Raw genomic sequence first — 14,665 nt, forward strand, 5'->3', positions numbered from 1 at the left:
CAGCTGCGCAGCACTTAGTGCCAGCTGCAGCGTTTAGGCCCTGTTCTTATCCTCAGCTTCCCAGCAAGTAGTGGGCAGCTGCACCGTTTAGGTATATTCTTTCTAGGGACATGTGTTCTCTGGACTCAGGAGTGAGTCGCACTCCTTCATCCCTACCTTGGCCTCCCACAGCTGAGCAGCACTGAGTGCCAACTGCAGCGTTTAGGCCCTGTTCTTATCCTCAGCTTCCCAGCAAGTAGTGGGCAGCTGCACCGTTTAGGTATATTCTTTCTAGGGACATGTGTTCTCTGGACTCAGGAGTGAGTCGCACTCCTTCATCCCTACCTTGGCCTCCCACAGCTGAGCAGCACTTAGTGCCAACTGCAGCGTTTAGGCCCTGTTCTTGTCCTCAGCTTTCCAGCAAGTAGTGGGCAGCTGCTATGTTTAGGTTTTGGCGCAGTGGCACCACCTGGACCCTAATGTGATTTATGTGCTGTTATGATGCATGTGCTATTGCTTTTTGGGTGTTAGGAAATGTACTGTGTGCAGTATGTTTTGGGCACCCTCTGTTTGATGCCTCTCGACATGGCTTATGCATAGGAGGTTGTTTTACCTGTTTAGGTATGTTAGGGAGATTGTACTTCCCTGTGTGATTTACCCCCCTAGTGCAAGGTTTTACTTAGGTGGTGAGGGTCTACTGTAGTTATACTGATGGGATACTGTGTATGATGGATTTCATGGCGCAGATAGTTGCAAGTGCAGTGATTATCAGGGTTTACTGTACGTTCTATGACCTATTGTTACTTGTATGTTTTAGTTCACCTTTACCAAGTTCACTTTGGGATGATCCGGACAGTGGTTCACGTGGCCCTGTCAGGTGTACATAATCCCTTGTAAATATTGCCCAGTGCCAGTTGGCACAGTGTACATAATGTGATTACTATTCTAATGTGTTTGGTATAATATAAGCTTGTGTGGAGTTCCTTCTGTGGGGGGCCTGGGATGTTGTTGCTGGTGGGTGCGTGCACAAATGCTTTACACATTGCCTCCGGAATAAGCCTGACTTTTCGTGCCAAGCTACCAAGGGGGTGAGCAGGGGTTATCTTTGGCGGGTGACTTCCTTGCCCTGACTAGAGTGGTGGTTTCTGCCTGGCTTTGGCGCAAGCCTCAGCCAACCAGAAATCACCATTTCTAACAAATATATTCCTACAGCTGAAAATATTGCTATTGTTCAATATTCTTGCCTAGAAGCATAAGCGGTTACAATCAAATTTCACAAGGAGTCGTCCCCCACTCCCCCCCAGGTTTTAAAAATCAAAGTAAGAGGTGTAAAAGATGCAAAGTAAAAAACGATAAAGCAGCAGCTTGGAGCTTAACTGTGTCTGCTGATAAAGATAAATAACCTATGCTCTGGGGAAGGGACACACAAAAGAAATAAACTGCACGGAGTAAGGAACGAGACAAATGAGATTGATAAGAAAGCCAACCAGTGAGAAGCAATATATATTTCAGCGGCGGCAAAAGGAAAGGCATTTTTGATTGAATGGATGTTTGAGTTCAAGAATGAATACTAGAGCGCATAATACATGACAACTTACTGAATGCCTAAACACATCAGTGACTGAAAACACACTTTCAATTACAAGCCGGACCTCCTGCCATTGTTAATGTCTCAATTACTTACCGCTAACTGCATTAGTCGGAGTCTTACTCCCTCGCTTCCATTCCTTACGTAGTCGAGGCAACCCTGCCTCACCAGACACCCATACCACGTGAGTTCTTACGCAGGGACTATAAGTAGCCCCTACGCCCCTCAAACCTCCTGTATTACCACAGAGACCGAAACCATACCAAAAGGTTGGCCCGGACTACCAGGGAGGGAGGGAGGGAGGGAGGGATGTAAGTAATGGAAGCGAGGGAGTAGGACTCAGAGTCATGCAATTACCGGTAAGTAATTGAAGCATTACCTCATCGTCCCCCCCTCGCTTCCATTCCTTATGCATTGAGAAGTACAAAGCCAAACAGGACACCAAAGAAGGTATGCAACACACATGTTTATTAAAAACACGGACAACAGGGAAAAAACACTATTCAGGAACCATAGTGGAAAGAACCCAGTACCCAAAAACATCTGAACGGCCAACCTCCTGCCAATCGGTAATGAGAGGCAAAGGTCAACGGCGAAGCCCAGGTGGCAGCCCGACAAATCTCCGAAATGGAAGCCCCTTGGACTGCCGCACAGGACGCTGCCATGGACCGACTGGAACGACCCTGAACCCCCAAAGGAGAAAGGTGCCCCACTGCCTTGTACACCAAAGAAATCAGAGACCGAACCCTATGATCAAGGAAGGAGTAGAAGGACGCAAACCCCGATTCTCAGGCCCAAAATTAACAAAAAGTGAATCAGACAAACGGAAATGATCAACCCGTTCCAAATAGACCAGGAGAGCCCGCAGAACATCCAAAGAGTGCAGCCGCACCTCAGACTCTGACACTGGAGAATCATAAAAGGAAGGAAGAACCAACTCCTGATCCCTGTGGAACTGAGAATCCACCTTTGGACGAAAGGAAGGGAAAGGAGAGGTCTCAAAACAATCCTGTCCTCGAAAAACAGACAAAGAGGATGTTTGGAAGAGAGAGCGCCCAGCTCACCCAGGCGGCGAGCAGAGGAAATGGCCACCAAAAAGAAGGTCTTAAAGGACAAATGGCGCAAATCCACAAAAAGCAAGGGCTTAAAGGGAGGGGACATCAAAGCGTCCAAGACCAGAGACCAGAGATCCCAGGTGGGAAGATGCCATAGAGGGGCAGGAAGAACATCACCCAAACCCTTAAAAAGGCGACCAACCAACCCATCAGGTTCAGAGAGATTGCCCCAAGAGCTGCGAAACGCCTTAATCGCAGCCCACTGTAAACGAAGGGAAGAAACCTTCAAGCCCAAAGCAGCACCCTCCTAGAAAAACAGCATCACCTCAAACAAAGAAGAGGAAGCAGGGTCCAACTCCCTGCCACGACACCACCGACTGAAAGAACGCCAGTGTCTCAGGTAAGACTTGTTGGTTGACGGGCACCTAGCCGCCTGCAGAGTAGAGGTCAAGCCAGCCGGAACACCTTTACGCAGCAGACCTAAGCGTTCAAACTCCAAGCCGCCAAGCGCATCCTGACTAGAACATCCCGCTGCAACACCGGGAACACCAAAGGGGACGGAGACAGGGGCAGCAAACATTCCACCTCCGCCCTCATCTACACCAGGAGAGGAAACCAGGAGGCACGAGGCCAAGCCGGAGCCACCAGAATCACCAGAGCCCCCAAGGAACGGACCCGAAGAAGGAAGCGGAGAAGAAGAGGGAAGGGAGGAAAGCCATATAGAAGCCCGCGAGGCCAGGGGCAAGAGAGAGCATCCACCGCCCAGGCCGAACTCTCCCGACTGCGGGATACAAACCGGGCCACCTTGGCATCGCCCAGACAAGCAAAGAGGTCCACCACCGGAATACCCCAACGCACCGTCAGATCCACAAACAACTCCCGACGGAGGCAGAAATCCACAGATGACGGGATGGTTCTGCTGAGAGCATCTGCCAGGGAATTGGACACCCCCCGGATGTGAATAGCCGAGAGAGTTACAAGATGAGACTCCGCCTAACCGAACAACTGCAATGCCGCCAGAGACGAGGTCCTGGTCCCCCCTGTCTGCTCACGTAAGCCATGGAAGTGACGCTGTCTGTCCGAACTAGAACAACTGACCCCCGCAGAAACCGGGAGAAAGCCAACAGAGCCAGATTCGAAGACCTCCTGCCCCGAGAGGGGGACCAGAAGCCCCTGGTCCGATGAATTCCCAGCCAGGCCTCCCACCCAGAGAGGCTAGCATCCGTGGTGACCACTACCGGAGCCGGAGGAGAGAGAGAGAGAGAGACCCCCTTCAGCAGATGATCTAGAACCAACCACCAATCCAGAGCCGACCTGATCAGAGGGGACATCGGAATCGGAGAAGAGAGGGGAAGGCAATGTGGAGACCAATGCGCCAGAACATGAGCCATCAGAGTGTGCAAATGAAACCGGGCCCATGGAACCAGAAAGACTGTGGCCGCCATGTCCCCCTGCACCTGGAGCCAACGACCCACCACCTGAACCGGACCGGACAGAAGAGACATGATGTGTGATTGAATCTTGCCCACCCGAGCCTAGGGCAGAGTGACCACCCCCAAATCCGTCCGAAACCGAGCCCCAACGAAGAGACGATGCTTGGACGGAACAAGGAAGGATTTCTGTTATGTTATGTTAATAAAATATTTCTAGAGCGCACTATCACCGATTGGTTGCTTGGCGCTATGATCAGCAATAACATGAACATCGAAGGAAGAGGATTATGGGAATGCTTGTCTGAATAACCAGGTCTTCAAGGCTTTCCGGAAGGAGAGGAGATCTTGACAATTCCGGATCTTTGACGGAAGAGAGTTCCACAAGCGGGGGGCAAGGGTGGCAAACCTGCGGCCTCCTGCGCGCTTTAAGTTGAAAGAAGGCGACTGCAGGAGGTTCTGGTGGAGTGAGCGAAGGTTGCGGGACGGGGTGTATTTGGAAATCAGGTTGTTGATGAATAATGGGCTTTTGTAGTATAAGGACTTAAAGATTATGCAGCCAGTTTTGAAGGAACATCGCTGGGCCACAGGGAGCCAGTGAAGTTTCCTAAGGAGGGGGGTGGCTGCCTGGCGCCTCGGTTGGTTCAGAATTAACCTTGCGGCATGATTCTGTGCCATCTGGAGTCGCTTCACTAGGTAGTTGGGAAGACCTAGGTAGATGGCGTTGGCGTAGTCCAGATGGGACAATACAGTAGCGATCACCACCTGGGTGAGTGCCTCGGGTGTGAGCAGTCGGCGTACCTTCCGGATTTTCTTCAGTTGGAAGAAACACTTGGAGACCACTTGACCAACTTGGGTTTTGAGAGATAAGTCACGGTCCACAGTGACTCCTAGTGTTTTGGCTGACACGGAAGGTGTTGGGGCTTGGCCTAGTTCGGGAGGCCAGTAATGCGGGCCCCAGAACTTGCTGCTTTCACCGGTCAGGACTAGTTCAGTTTTCCCCGGATTTAATTTAAGTTGGTTCTGGTCCATCCAGGTTTTGATGAAACTCATTGTGGACTGGAAGTGCCGTATGGAGTCTTCGGTATTGTCGATGGTGAACAGCAGCTGTAAATCGTCTGCATAGTTGAAGACTCTCACCTGATTGTCTCTCAAGGTCTGGATCAGAGGGAGTATGTACAGGTTAAATAGGTGAGGAGACAGGGAGGAGCCCTGTGGCACTCCGCAGGTGATGGCCTGTTTGGTGCCCATTAAGTCACCAAGGCGCAGAGTTTGGTTGCGGCCAGTCAAGAAGGCTCTCAGCCAGCCGGCTGCAAGATCCCTGACTCCGGCTTGTTCGACACGGTCGACCAAGATGTTGTGGTCGACCGTGTCAAAGGCGGCCGAGAGGTCTAGGAGCACCAGGGCTTGTGGGGAGCGTCTGTCCGCACAGTCGCGCAGGGTGTCCAGGACTGTCGTGACTACTGCTTCGGTAGAGTGAGCAGGCCGAAAGCCTGCCTGATGGGGGTCGATACAGAAATGGGGGTGGTGATGAACAGAGTGTCTGAATTAAGCAGACAGTGTTGGATCTAGCCCTGATCTCTTGACTGGGTGAGAGCTTTCTGCTTAATTCAGAGACTCTGTCCCTCACCACCCCTTGTTGTAAATATTTTTGTCCACCCTAAGCGTGGAAGGGTATTCTCAGATGTGAGACCCTTGCTCATTGCACCATCAGGATTCAAGCAAACCGGGCCGAAGACGGCTGTAATGCCAGAAACCGGTCCCCGGGAGCTTGTTTCCTTCCCAGTGTAAGAATTGGCTTTTGTAGTTTGGTTTGTCCTGTTCCCATCATGCACTGGGACAGGAACAGACTAATTTGCATACAGCCAGGTTCTGAAACTGGGATGGTGCAGTGAGCTAAAAAACGGTGTTGGATCTAGCCCTGATCTCTTGACTGGGTGAGAGCTTTCTGCTTAATTCAGAGACTCTGTCCCTCACCACCCCTTGTTGTAAATATATGATGGGGGTCGAAGCAGGAGGATTCCTCGAGGAAATTAGATAAACATTTGGCCACATGTGCCTCAAGGACTTTTGCCAGGTAGGGCAACAGTGAGATCGGGCGAAAGTTGGCCTTGCAGGCAGGGTCAGCCCCCGGTTTTTTTAGAAGTGGGATGACTATGGCTTCTTTGAAAGCTGTAGGGACTAGGCCAAGAGTCAAGGATTTGTTCAAAATTGTAAGGGCAGGAGCTGGGTGGGTCAGGAAACACTCTTTTAAGATGTGGGGCGGGCAGCTATCTGAAGGGGCGCCGGATTTTACTCTAGATAGGAGTTCTCGAAATTGGTCCTGGGTGATGGGTGGGAAACTGCTCAGGATACAATGGTTAGGCTTAATTGACATGCCAGAAGTGAGGGGGCACACTGGTCGGGGAATGCTGGCTTTGATGTCCTGTATTTTGTCGATGAAGTAGACGTTAAGTGAATCACATAGCGTCTGGGTCGGGATGATCTTAGGACGGACTGTATCAAGGTTTGTAAGATCATTGAGGATGGAAAAGATATCTTTAGACTTATTTGTGGATTCCAGAATTTTCGAGGAAAAGTAGGACGCTTTCGCCGTCTGGATGGCTGTCATGTAATCTTTCCTAGCTTTCGTAAAGGTCTCTTTTAAGTCAGGGTCGTACTTCCTGCGCCATTGGCGTTCAAGTTGTCGTAGGGCCAATTTCCTTGCTTTTAGGTCAGTGGAGAACCATCGGTTGGCGTCAGCAAGTCTCGCCCGTTTGATTTTTTTAAGAGGAACATGAGAGTCCCTGGCTGTGTTGAGCCAGCTGATGAGCGAGGAGACCGAGGGGTTGATCTCGTCTTGAGTAGGTGGGATGGTGTTGGCTAAAGACTCTAAAAAAGCAGATTTATTGGTTGAGTTCCAATTCCTGGCTGACCCGCCTCCGGCAGGGGTGGCAGTGGTCATAGGGGGGATGCAAAGGTTAAATTGCAAGAGGGCGTGATCAGACCAGATGCATGGTAGTATAGTAGGGGCAGTGGTGCAGGTGGTGTTGGACCACAGCTGGTCGAGGATGTGGCCCTTACAGTGAGTAGCAGAGGAGACTAGTTGGGTGAGAGTTAGATTGGAGAGAAGGTCCGACAGTTCGGCTGAGTGGGGGCCCTCTAGGGGGTCTTTGTACCAGTAGTTTAGGTCTCCAATCAGAAAGATTTTGGGGTGCTCGAGTGCTAGGTTAGCAAGTTGGTCAGCCAAGTTCATAGGAAAAGTAGGCATTGGGATCGGGGGCCTGTACAATAAGACACATGCAATTGTCGAGTCCGGAGTGGTGATTTTCAACACAAGATTGTCTGACTCCTCCAGCGAGAGGCCAGCGAGGAGGGTGACGGTGAGGTTGGAGCGAATGATAGCCGCTACTCCACCCCCTTTCCCGCTGGTACGGTCAGCGTGGATGATGTAATAGTTGGGTGGTAGTGCCGCGATGTCAGGGGCAGAGTTAGGGTTTAGCCATGTCTCCGTGAGCAGGAGAATGTCCGGTTTCTCTATATCTAGTAGGAGAAATATGTCCAACTGGTGTCTAACCAGGGAGCGAGTGTTTAGATAGAGGATGGTGAGCGGTGGCGGGAGTAAGTCTCTCTGCGTGTGTTGTAGCGCCGGGGTGGTTAAATGACAGCCCTGGGACAGGATGCCATTTGAGCAGAGGCGACTAAGGGTGTCTCTTGATAGCAAGCCCTGTCCTTTATTTCTGTAGCTCAAGAGAACTGACCTTGAGTAGGCGCTGGGACGGGCAGCATGGTCTGCCCCTGGTCCCGGCCGGTCGCGGACGGGCGCAGACGGGCTTGTCTTAGGCGCGTCTTCGGCGCGCCGTCGACGCGCCCGCTGCGCTCGTCCGCTGCGCTTCCTGGGGGGGTGGTTCATTAGTAGCCGTAAAGGTGGGAGGGGCCGAGCACTGTGCCGCTCGCCTGCTCCTCACCTGAAGGTGATTTCCGCTAGGGTCCCCGGCAGCGCCTGACAGCTGCGGTGGGGTGGGAACAAGGGAGTGAGGTGTAGCCCAACAAAGGCGTCAATATCACAGTAAACACAAATAACACTTTTAAAAATTATTCTTTTAAAAGCGATAAGGTTCGCAAGTTTTAAAACAGTTTTCCGCTAGAGCAAAGCATCAAACTTCCATACCAGGTCCCGGCTTCCGCCTCAAGACCTCCACGTTGCATGCACACTGACAATCGGTGCTCGCGCTGTAACTGGGGTTTTTTAAGGTTAAAGGTGGGAGGGGCCCAGCACTGTGCCGCTCGCCTGCTCCTCACCTGAAGGTGATTTCCGCTAGGGTCCCCGGCAGCGCCTGACAGCTGCGGTGGGGCGGGAACAAGGGAGTGAGGTGTAGCCCAACAAAGGCGTCAATATCACAGTAATCACAAATAACACTTTTAAAAATTATTCTTTTAAAAGCGATAAGGTTCGCAAGTTTTAAAACAGTTTTCCGCTAGAGCAAAGCATCAAACTTCCATACCAGGTCCCGGCTTCCGCCTCAAGACTTCCACGTTGCATGCACACTGTCAATCGGTGCTCGCGCTGTAACTGGGGTTTTTAAAGGTTAAAGGTGGGAGGGGCCGAGCACTGTGCCGCTCGCCTGCTCCTCACCTGAAGGTGATTTCCGCTAGGGTCCCCGGCAGCGCCTGACAGCTGCGGTGGGGCGGGAACAAGGGAGTGAGGTGTAGCCCAACAAAGGCGTCAATATCACAGTAATCACAAATAATACTTTTAAAAATTATTCTTTTAAAAGCGATAAGGTTCGCAAGTTTTAAAACAGTTTTCCGCTAGAGCAAAGCATCAAACTTCCATACCAGGTCCCGGCTTCCGCCTCAAGACCTCCACGTTGCATGCACACTGTCACTGTCACTGTCCACATTGATAAGAAAGCCGCGCCCCCTCAAAACGTCCAGGACCACCTCCGTGTGACTGAGAGCCAACCGGAATGATGGAGCATGGACCAACCAATAGTCCAGGTAAGGATGGAGAAATATCCCTTGGGCATGGACCAAAGCGACCAAAGGAGCCAGAAGCTTGGTGAAGAACCGCGGAGCGGACTTCAGCCCGAATGGGAAAATCGCAAACTGGAAGTGAGAGTCGCCGATCGCAAAAACTTCGGATGCCCCCGAGCTACCGGAACATGAAGACTGGCATCCTTCAGATCGATAGAAGTCATGAAGTCTCGGACCCCCACCAAAGGAATGATGGACTGCAAGGTCACCATCTTGAAGTGGACGGTCCAAACCCAACCATTCACCCTCTTGAGGTCCAGAACCGGCCGGAACCCCCCTGACACCTTCTGGACCAGAAACAAAATGGAATAACAACCCTGACCCCGTTGAGCCAGGGGGACCGGGACGATCGCCTTCTTCTCCAGAAGATCCCAAACCCCATCCAGAAGAGCCATTCGTTGCGCCGGGGACTTGGAGACAGGAGTAAGGATAGTGCCCCACCTGGGAGGAATAGCGACAAAGTCGATAGGATAACTTTTGCTGATAACACTCAACGCCCAGCGATCCTCACATCCAGACTCCAAGCCTCCATGAAAAACTACAGCTTTCCGCCCACAGGTCTCAAGGTTGCCACGCCGTCGTTGTCAGGACTTCTGCTTGAAGGCATCCGACGGACCCCTGGGACCAGCCACGGAAGCCGCCTTTTTGGGCTTGAACTTACACCGACGGTCCAAAAAGGCCTTTGAGGACTGCCGGGAAGACTGGAAAGAAGAGGCCGAGGAAGGAGCCGGATTCCAGAAGCGGCGAGAGCGAGATGCTGACGGCTTGCCCTTGTAAGGCAGAGTATGCTTACGGACCTTAAAAGCTTTTGTGATCATACTGTCCAGCTGCTCACCAAAAAGCATCTTGCCATCAAAGGGGATCTTAAGGAGAGAGGACTTCTCCTAAGAATCCGCCTTCCAGTCCCGCATCCACAGGTTCCGAGCTAGGACTAAGGAACCAGAAGCCATGGCAGAAGAACGAAGCACATCCGAAGAGACGTCAGCCAAGAGCTTGGCCTGTTGTTCCATGTGGACAAGCAAGTCACAGCAGTCAGACTCATTCTGGATAGCCGTGGCCAGTTTCCCAAAGTCAGACACCAACGACCGAGCCGCATAAGCAGAATAAATGCCAGCACGCATGGACAAGTCACCAGCAGAAAAGGCCTTCTTCAGCGCCCCATCCACCTATTTGTCAGTAGCATCAGCCGGAGAACAATCCTCAGGATTAATTGCCGTACGACCAATCAGGGAGGCCAACATGGCATCCACTTTGACAGAGTGAGGAAGTGAAACCTTCCCCTCCTCCAAGTAGCACAGCTTCTGCAAGAAGCGAGGAACTGAGGAGCGCTCCAGATCACGCCATTCCCCAGAAATCAAGTCCTTGATGCGCCCATGAAATGGCATCGCAAGAACAGGGGGTTTAACATACTGAGGAAATATGTCATCCGACCCCTCAGGCGCAGAAAAGGGGGAAAACCCCAACTTCTCCCTAATGTGCTGGAGAATTGCAGGAACCTCCTCCCTGCGCACAAATTTCCCGGAAGAGGTAGAGGGAATGGCAACGCTTGAAGAATTAGAGTCCTCAGAGGGAGAGTCGACCGGACTCACCGCAGAACGAGAAGACTTGCTCTTGGTAGAGAACCTGGACTCCAGAGAGCGAGCCACCGCCTCCTCAATCATCACCTGGACCTCAGAAGCAGACAGCAGGGCCGCAGAATCCCCCAGACACTTGGACCTAGTCCAGCGAGCCGGGATCGGATCATCAGAGGAGGAGGAGGAGGAAAAAAATGCCTGTGCTTGGAAGCACGCTTCGACATAATGATCCGAAAACCAGAAGCACAGCCCAAGCAAATAAGGAGCAGCCCAGCATCAGGGACCAACCAACTGGCACCAAAACCAGGAGGGAACCCCAGAAAACCAATCAAAAAGAGAGAAAAGTGGAACCCCCCCTGCAAAACACAGAAATCCAATCAAAAAACGCAAGTAAAACGATAAAAAACGGCCTCACATGAGGCCCTTACTTGAAAGACTAGCAGAAACAGCCAGCCGAGGATGCCATACGAAATTCCACTGCCGCTGCTTCCCTTTCCGGCCTCCAACCAGGAAAGATAGCCCTAGTCACACAGGGCCGGCGACTCAGTCAGCCGAACCCACCCACGCAACCGCCAAGGGAGCACCACAAACCCCAGACGCGGTGAGGGAAGGCACAGCGCTGCCCAGGCCGGCACCGCCAGGCCCCGCAGGCAGAAGAAATCGCGGGAGAAGACCACCCACGAAGGAATCCATCACAGAAGAAATCCAGCGAAGAAATCAAGACAGCAGCACCTCAAATGGCCAGTGCGTGGTACGCGTGTCTCAACAGGTAAGACAAAAGAAAAACAGGAGGTTTGAGGGGGTGGGGGCTATTTATAGCCCCCGCGTGAGAACTTACGTGGTATGGGTGTCTGGTGAGGCAGGGTTGCCTCGACTACGTAAGGAATGCGAGGGAGGGATGAGGAGGTAATGCTTGTTAGGTTGTGTTTAGTAACCATAACTGTACTTTGACTACCGTTTTTTCCAGTATATTTCAAAGGTTTATTATTTTTTAAAGCACACATTATGGAGTCATGAGGAAGCCTAACCATAACTTTACATTAACCTTTGTTTTTACAGTGAAAATGTGTTTTGTTATGCATGTTTTGCCAAACACAAGTATGGGGAAAAACAGTTAAGCAATTTCTAGGCCAGACCTAAAAACATTTGCACTGTGAATACATGGGTCTCACCTTCTGACGAGGCAATGGTGGTATTCTCTTGGTGTAAAATGCGATAACGACACACAGGGAAGTCCATGCTTTCGTTCTCTTCTGAACTAGGGTGGTCCCCAAATAAAGAACTCTGCTCTTCTTCACTCTGCTCCTTTCCCTCCAGATCTTCACTCTCCATGTCTGACTGAACCTCCTCTTTAATTATGATTACTTTTTTGAAATGGCCATTTTCTTCCAAACAAGCAGTAGTCTGAGTTCCATGATGTGCAACTGTAAGCGGTGGCGAATCCTCGTCCTCAGAGCTGTGGTGATCATTGTCAGGCCAGACCTCCAAGGAATTGACATTTCCTGTGTGCCCCTTCCTCGGTCTCTCTGAAGAAACAGGACTCTCTGAGCTCCCACTCCTAAGTCTCTCTGAGGCAGAAGAGTACCCACATTCTTGTGCATGTTTCTTCGAGGTTGTGGAAATATTTGGATCACAGACATGTAGCCCCTGTCCATCTGCAGGCCTTAATCGCTCTTCAGTGTCTCGATAATCCCAGAGAGATGGTTCCTCTCCACCTTCAGACGGCTCCTCCTCTCCACCTTCAGACGGCTCCTCCTCTCCACCTTCAGACGGCTCCTCCCCACCTTCAGACGGCTCCTCCCCACCTTCAGACGGCTCCTCCTCTCCACCTTCAGACGGCTCTTCCTCACCTTCAGACGGCTCCTCTCCACCTTCAGACGGCTCCTCTCCACCTTCAGACGGCTCCTCCCCACCTTCAGACGGCTCCTCCCCACCTTCAGACGGCTCCTCTCCACCTTCAGACGGCTCCTCCCCACCTTCAGACGGCTCCTCCCCACCTTCAGACGGCTCCTCTCCACCTTCAGACGGCTCCTCTCCACCTTCAGACGGCTCCTCTCCACCTTCAGACGGCTCCCCTTGCTCTTTCATTTTGAGTCCCTTGTTATTACAATAGTAGCATTTTTACAGCGGATGACTTCATCCATTACTGTGTCCTTGATTTAATCAAAGGTCTTGCACAAACTGTTCAGATAAATAGAAAAAAAAGTTAAAAGAGAGTTGCTAACATTTGCTGCTAGCGTATAGCTGATACAGTACAATGTAAAGGGGCAGCTGGGCGGGCGAGTAACAAATAGCTTTATTTCCACTTAGTCACTGCTATTCACAAACAATGTAGGAACCTACTTAATTCACCAACACCCCATGGTAAGTGGCACTTTATACAAATGACCCAGACAGTATCATCCATCACAGGTACTCTGGCATGGACCTGGTCACAACCGCCAAGGAAGAGCCTGATTTTCGGGTTTACGCACTACTTCGACAAATGCCATCACTTGGCATAGGCACAATCAAAGCCTTCCGGCATGAATGAATGCCAGTGGCAGCATTTATCAACCCAAATCTAAGACTGGTACGCACAGTAGCGGCACACCTCTTAAGCGGCGAGACCAGTCTACATTGAGGGGTAGGGAGCTAAGTTTCCAGTTGATAAGAGAAACATTAAACGTAATATAGTTCACAATAGAAGAACTCCTTCTCACAGGCATATCACAATAAGTCTTAGTGCTCTGTTTAACTCACAAGTCACATGAATAGACCATCTTCATTTCCCAACGTTGTATAAAAATAAAGATGAAATCTATTTGTCCCCTTTAGCCTGCGAAGAGGTGGATTACACCCAAACACAGCCCATTCTGAGACTGGACAGGTGCATGGGATTAACACAAATTCACCGACTGCAGATCAGACAGAGGCCAGCAGTGCTGGTGTTGGACATAAAGAGATGTCAGAGTGTCAGAGTTCAGTGACTGGGAGCTGCGAAGCTGTGATTGCAATATACCCGCCCACAAGTCTTGTCTATGAGAATTTAACCATTATTGGCATTCAGTATACACAAACATTTCATTACAGATTCTGGTTTTGTTGCAAATCAGAAACCTGGAGGACAAGGATGTAAACCTGGGCACAGAGGTCAAGCAGAAAATGTGAGTTTTACGTTCTGCATTCGGTTTAACACTGGTTGGGTACCAGTGCTTATGGCCAACAGATCTGCCTTCAAGGGGATTACTACAGAGGGACAAGGTGTACAGACGAATGCAGGGACATCAGCCTAAATGTTTTCAAATTCTTACAGCAAGTAGAAGAAAAAGTTGGAATCCACAGAGAAGATGGAGAAATGTATATTAGTATCTATTTTAATGCAAAGCCACCAGGTAGGTCGCTCCCCATCTGCAAAGCACCACCTGTGCCTCCTGCCCCAGCTGAAGAGGTTCGAGGCCCTCCACCACCCGCAGGCTACCACCTGCGCCTCATCCCTGGTGGCCAGTGGTAGGCCGTAGGTAGGTTTGTTCATCCTCCGCTTTATTGGTTTTATTGTATTGCCTGTATTTTCATTGTTGTGTCTGTGACTGCAGTTGTCTGTCTTCCCCCGCTGCCTGTACGTGGTCCATGCCCCTTTTTCTTCGCTCTTCCCCCTCAGTGTCCCCATGCTCTCTCTGCCCGGTCTTTCCTTCTGTACCCCTCGCTGCCCCAGTGTCTCTGCCTGGTTTTCCCTTCTGTTCCCCTCGCTGCCCCCGTCTCTCTTTGCCCGTTCTGCCTTCTGTTCTTAGCTGCCCCTGTATTTCTGTATTCTGTATTTTGCCTCTGTGTCACTCGTTTTTCCGATATTTCTGTGCCTGTGCCTTCCGTGCCACTTGTTTTTCCCTAATTTTTGTGCCCCTTTTTGCCTTCTGTGCCACTCGTTTTTTTTGTGCCCTTCTGCCCTCTGTGCCACTCGTTTTTCCCTCGTTTTGTCCCCCTTTTGCCTTCTGTTCCATTCGTTTTTTGTGCCCTTCTGCCCTCTGTTCCACTCGTTTTTTTTGC

General features: G+C 51.0%; 1 protein-coding gene across 1 annotated transcript in view; it reads right to left on the bottom strand.

Moving 5' to 3' along the window:
* The window catches only part of LOC147725733 (uncharacterized), a 100,846-nt gene that overhangs the window by 31,762 nt on the left and 54,419 nt on the right, over positions 1-14,665 (bottom strand). The window contains exon 2 of the mRNA XM_086964418.1: positions 11,815-12,823. Within this exon, the coding sequence (XP_086820544.1) occupies positions 11,815-12,730 (916 nt within the window). The 5' untranslated portion in view covers positions 12,731-12,823. The remainder of the gene's footprint in view (positions 1-11,814; positions 12,824-14,665) is intronic.

Source organism: Lissotriton vulgaris, chromosome 3_2 (genome assembly GCF_964263255.1).
Source record: "Lissotriton vulgaris chromosome 3_2, aLisVul1.2, whole genome shotgun sequence".
Taxonomy (NCBI): domain Eukaryota; kingdom Metazoa; phylum Chordata; class Amphibia; order Caudata; family Salamandridae; genus Lissotriton; species Lissotriton vulgaris.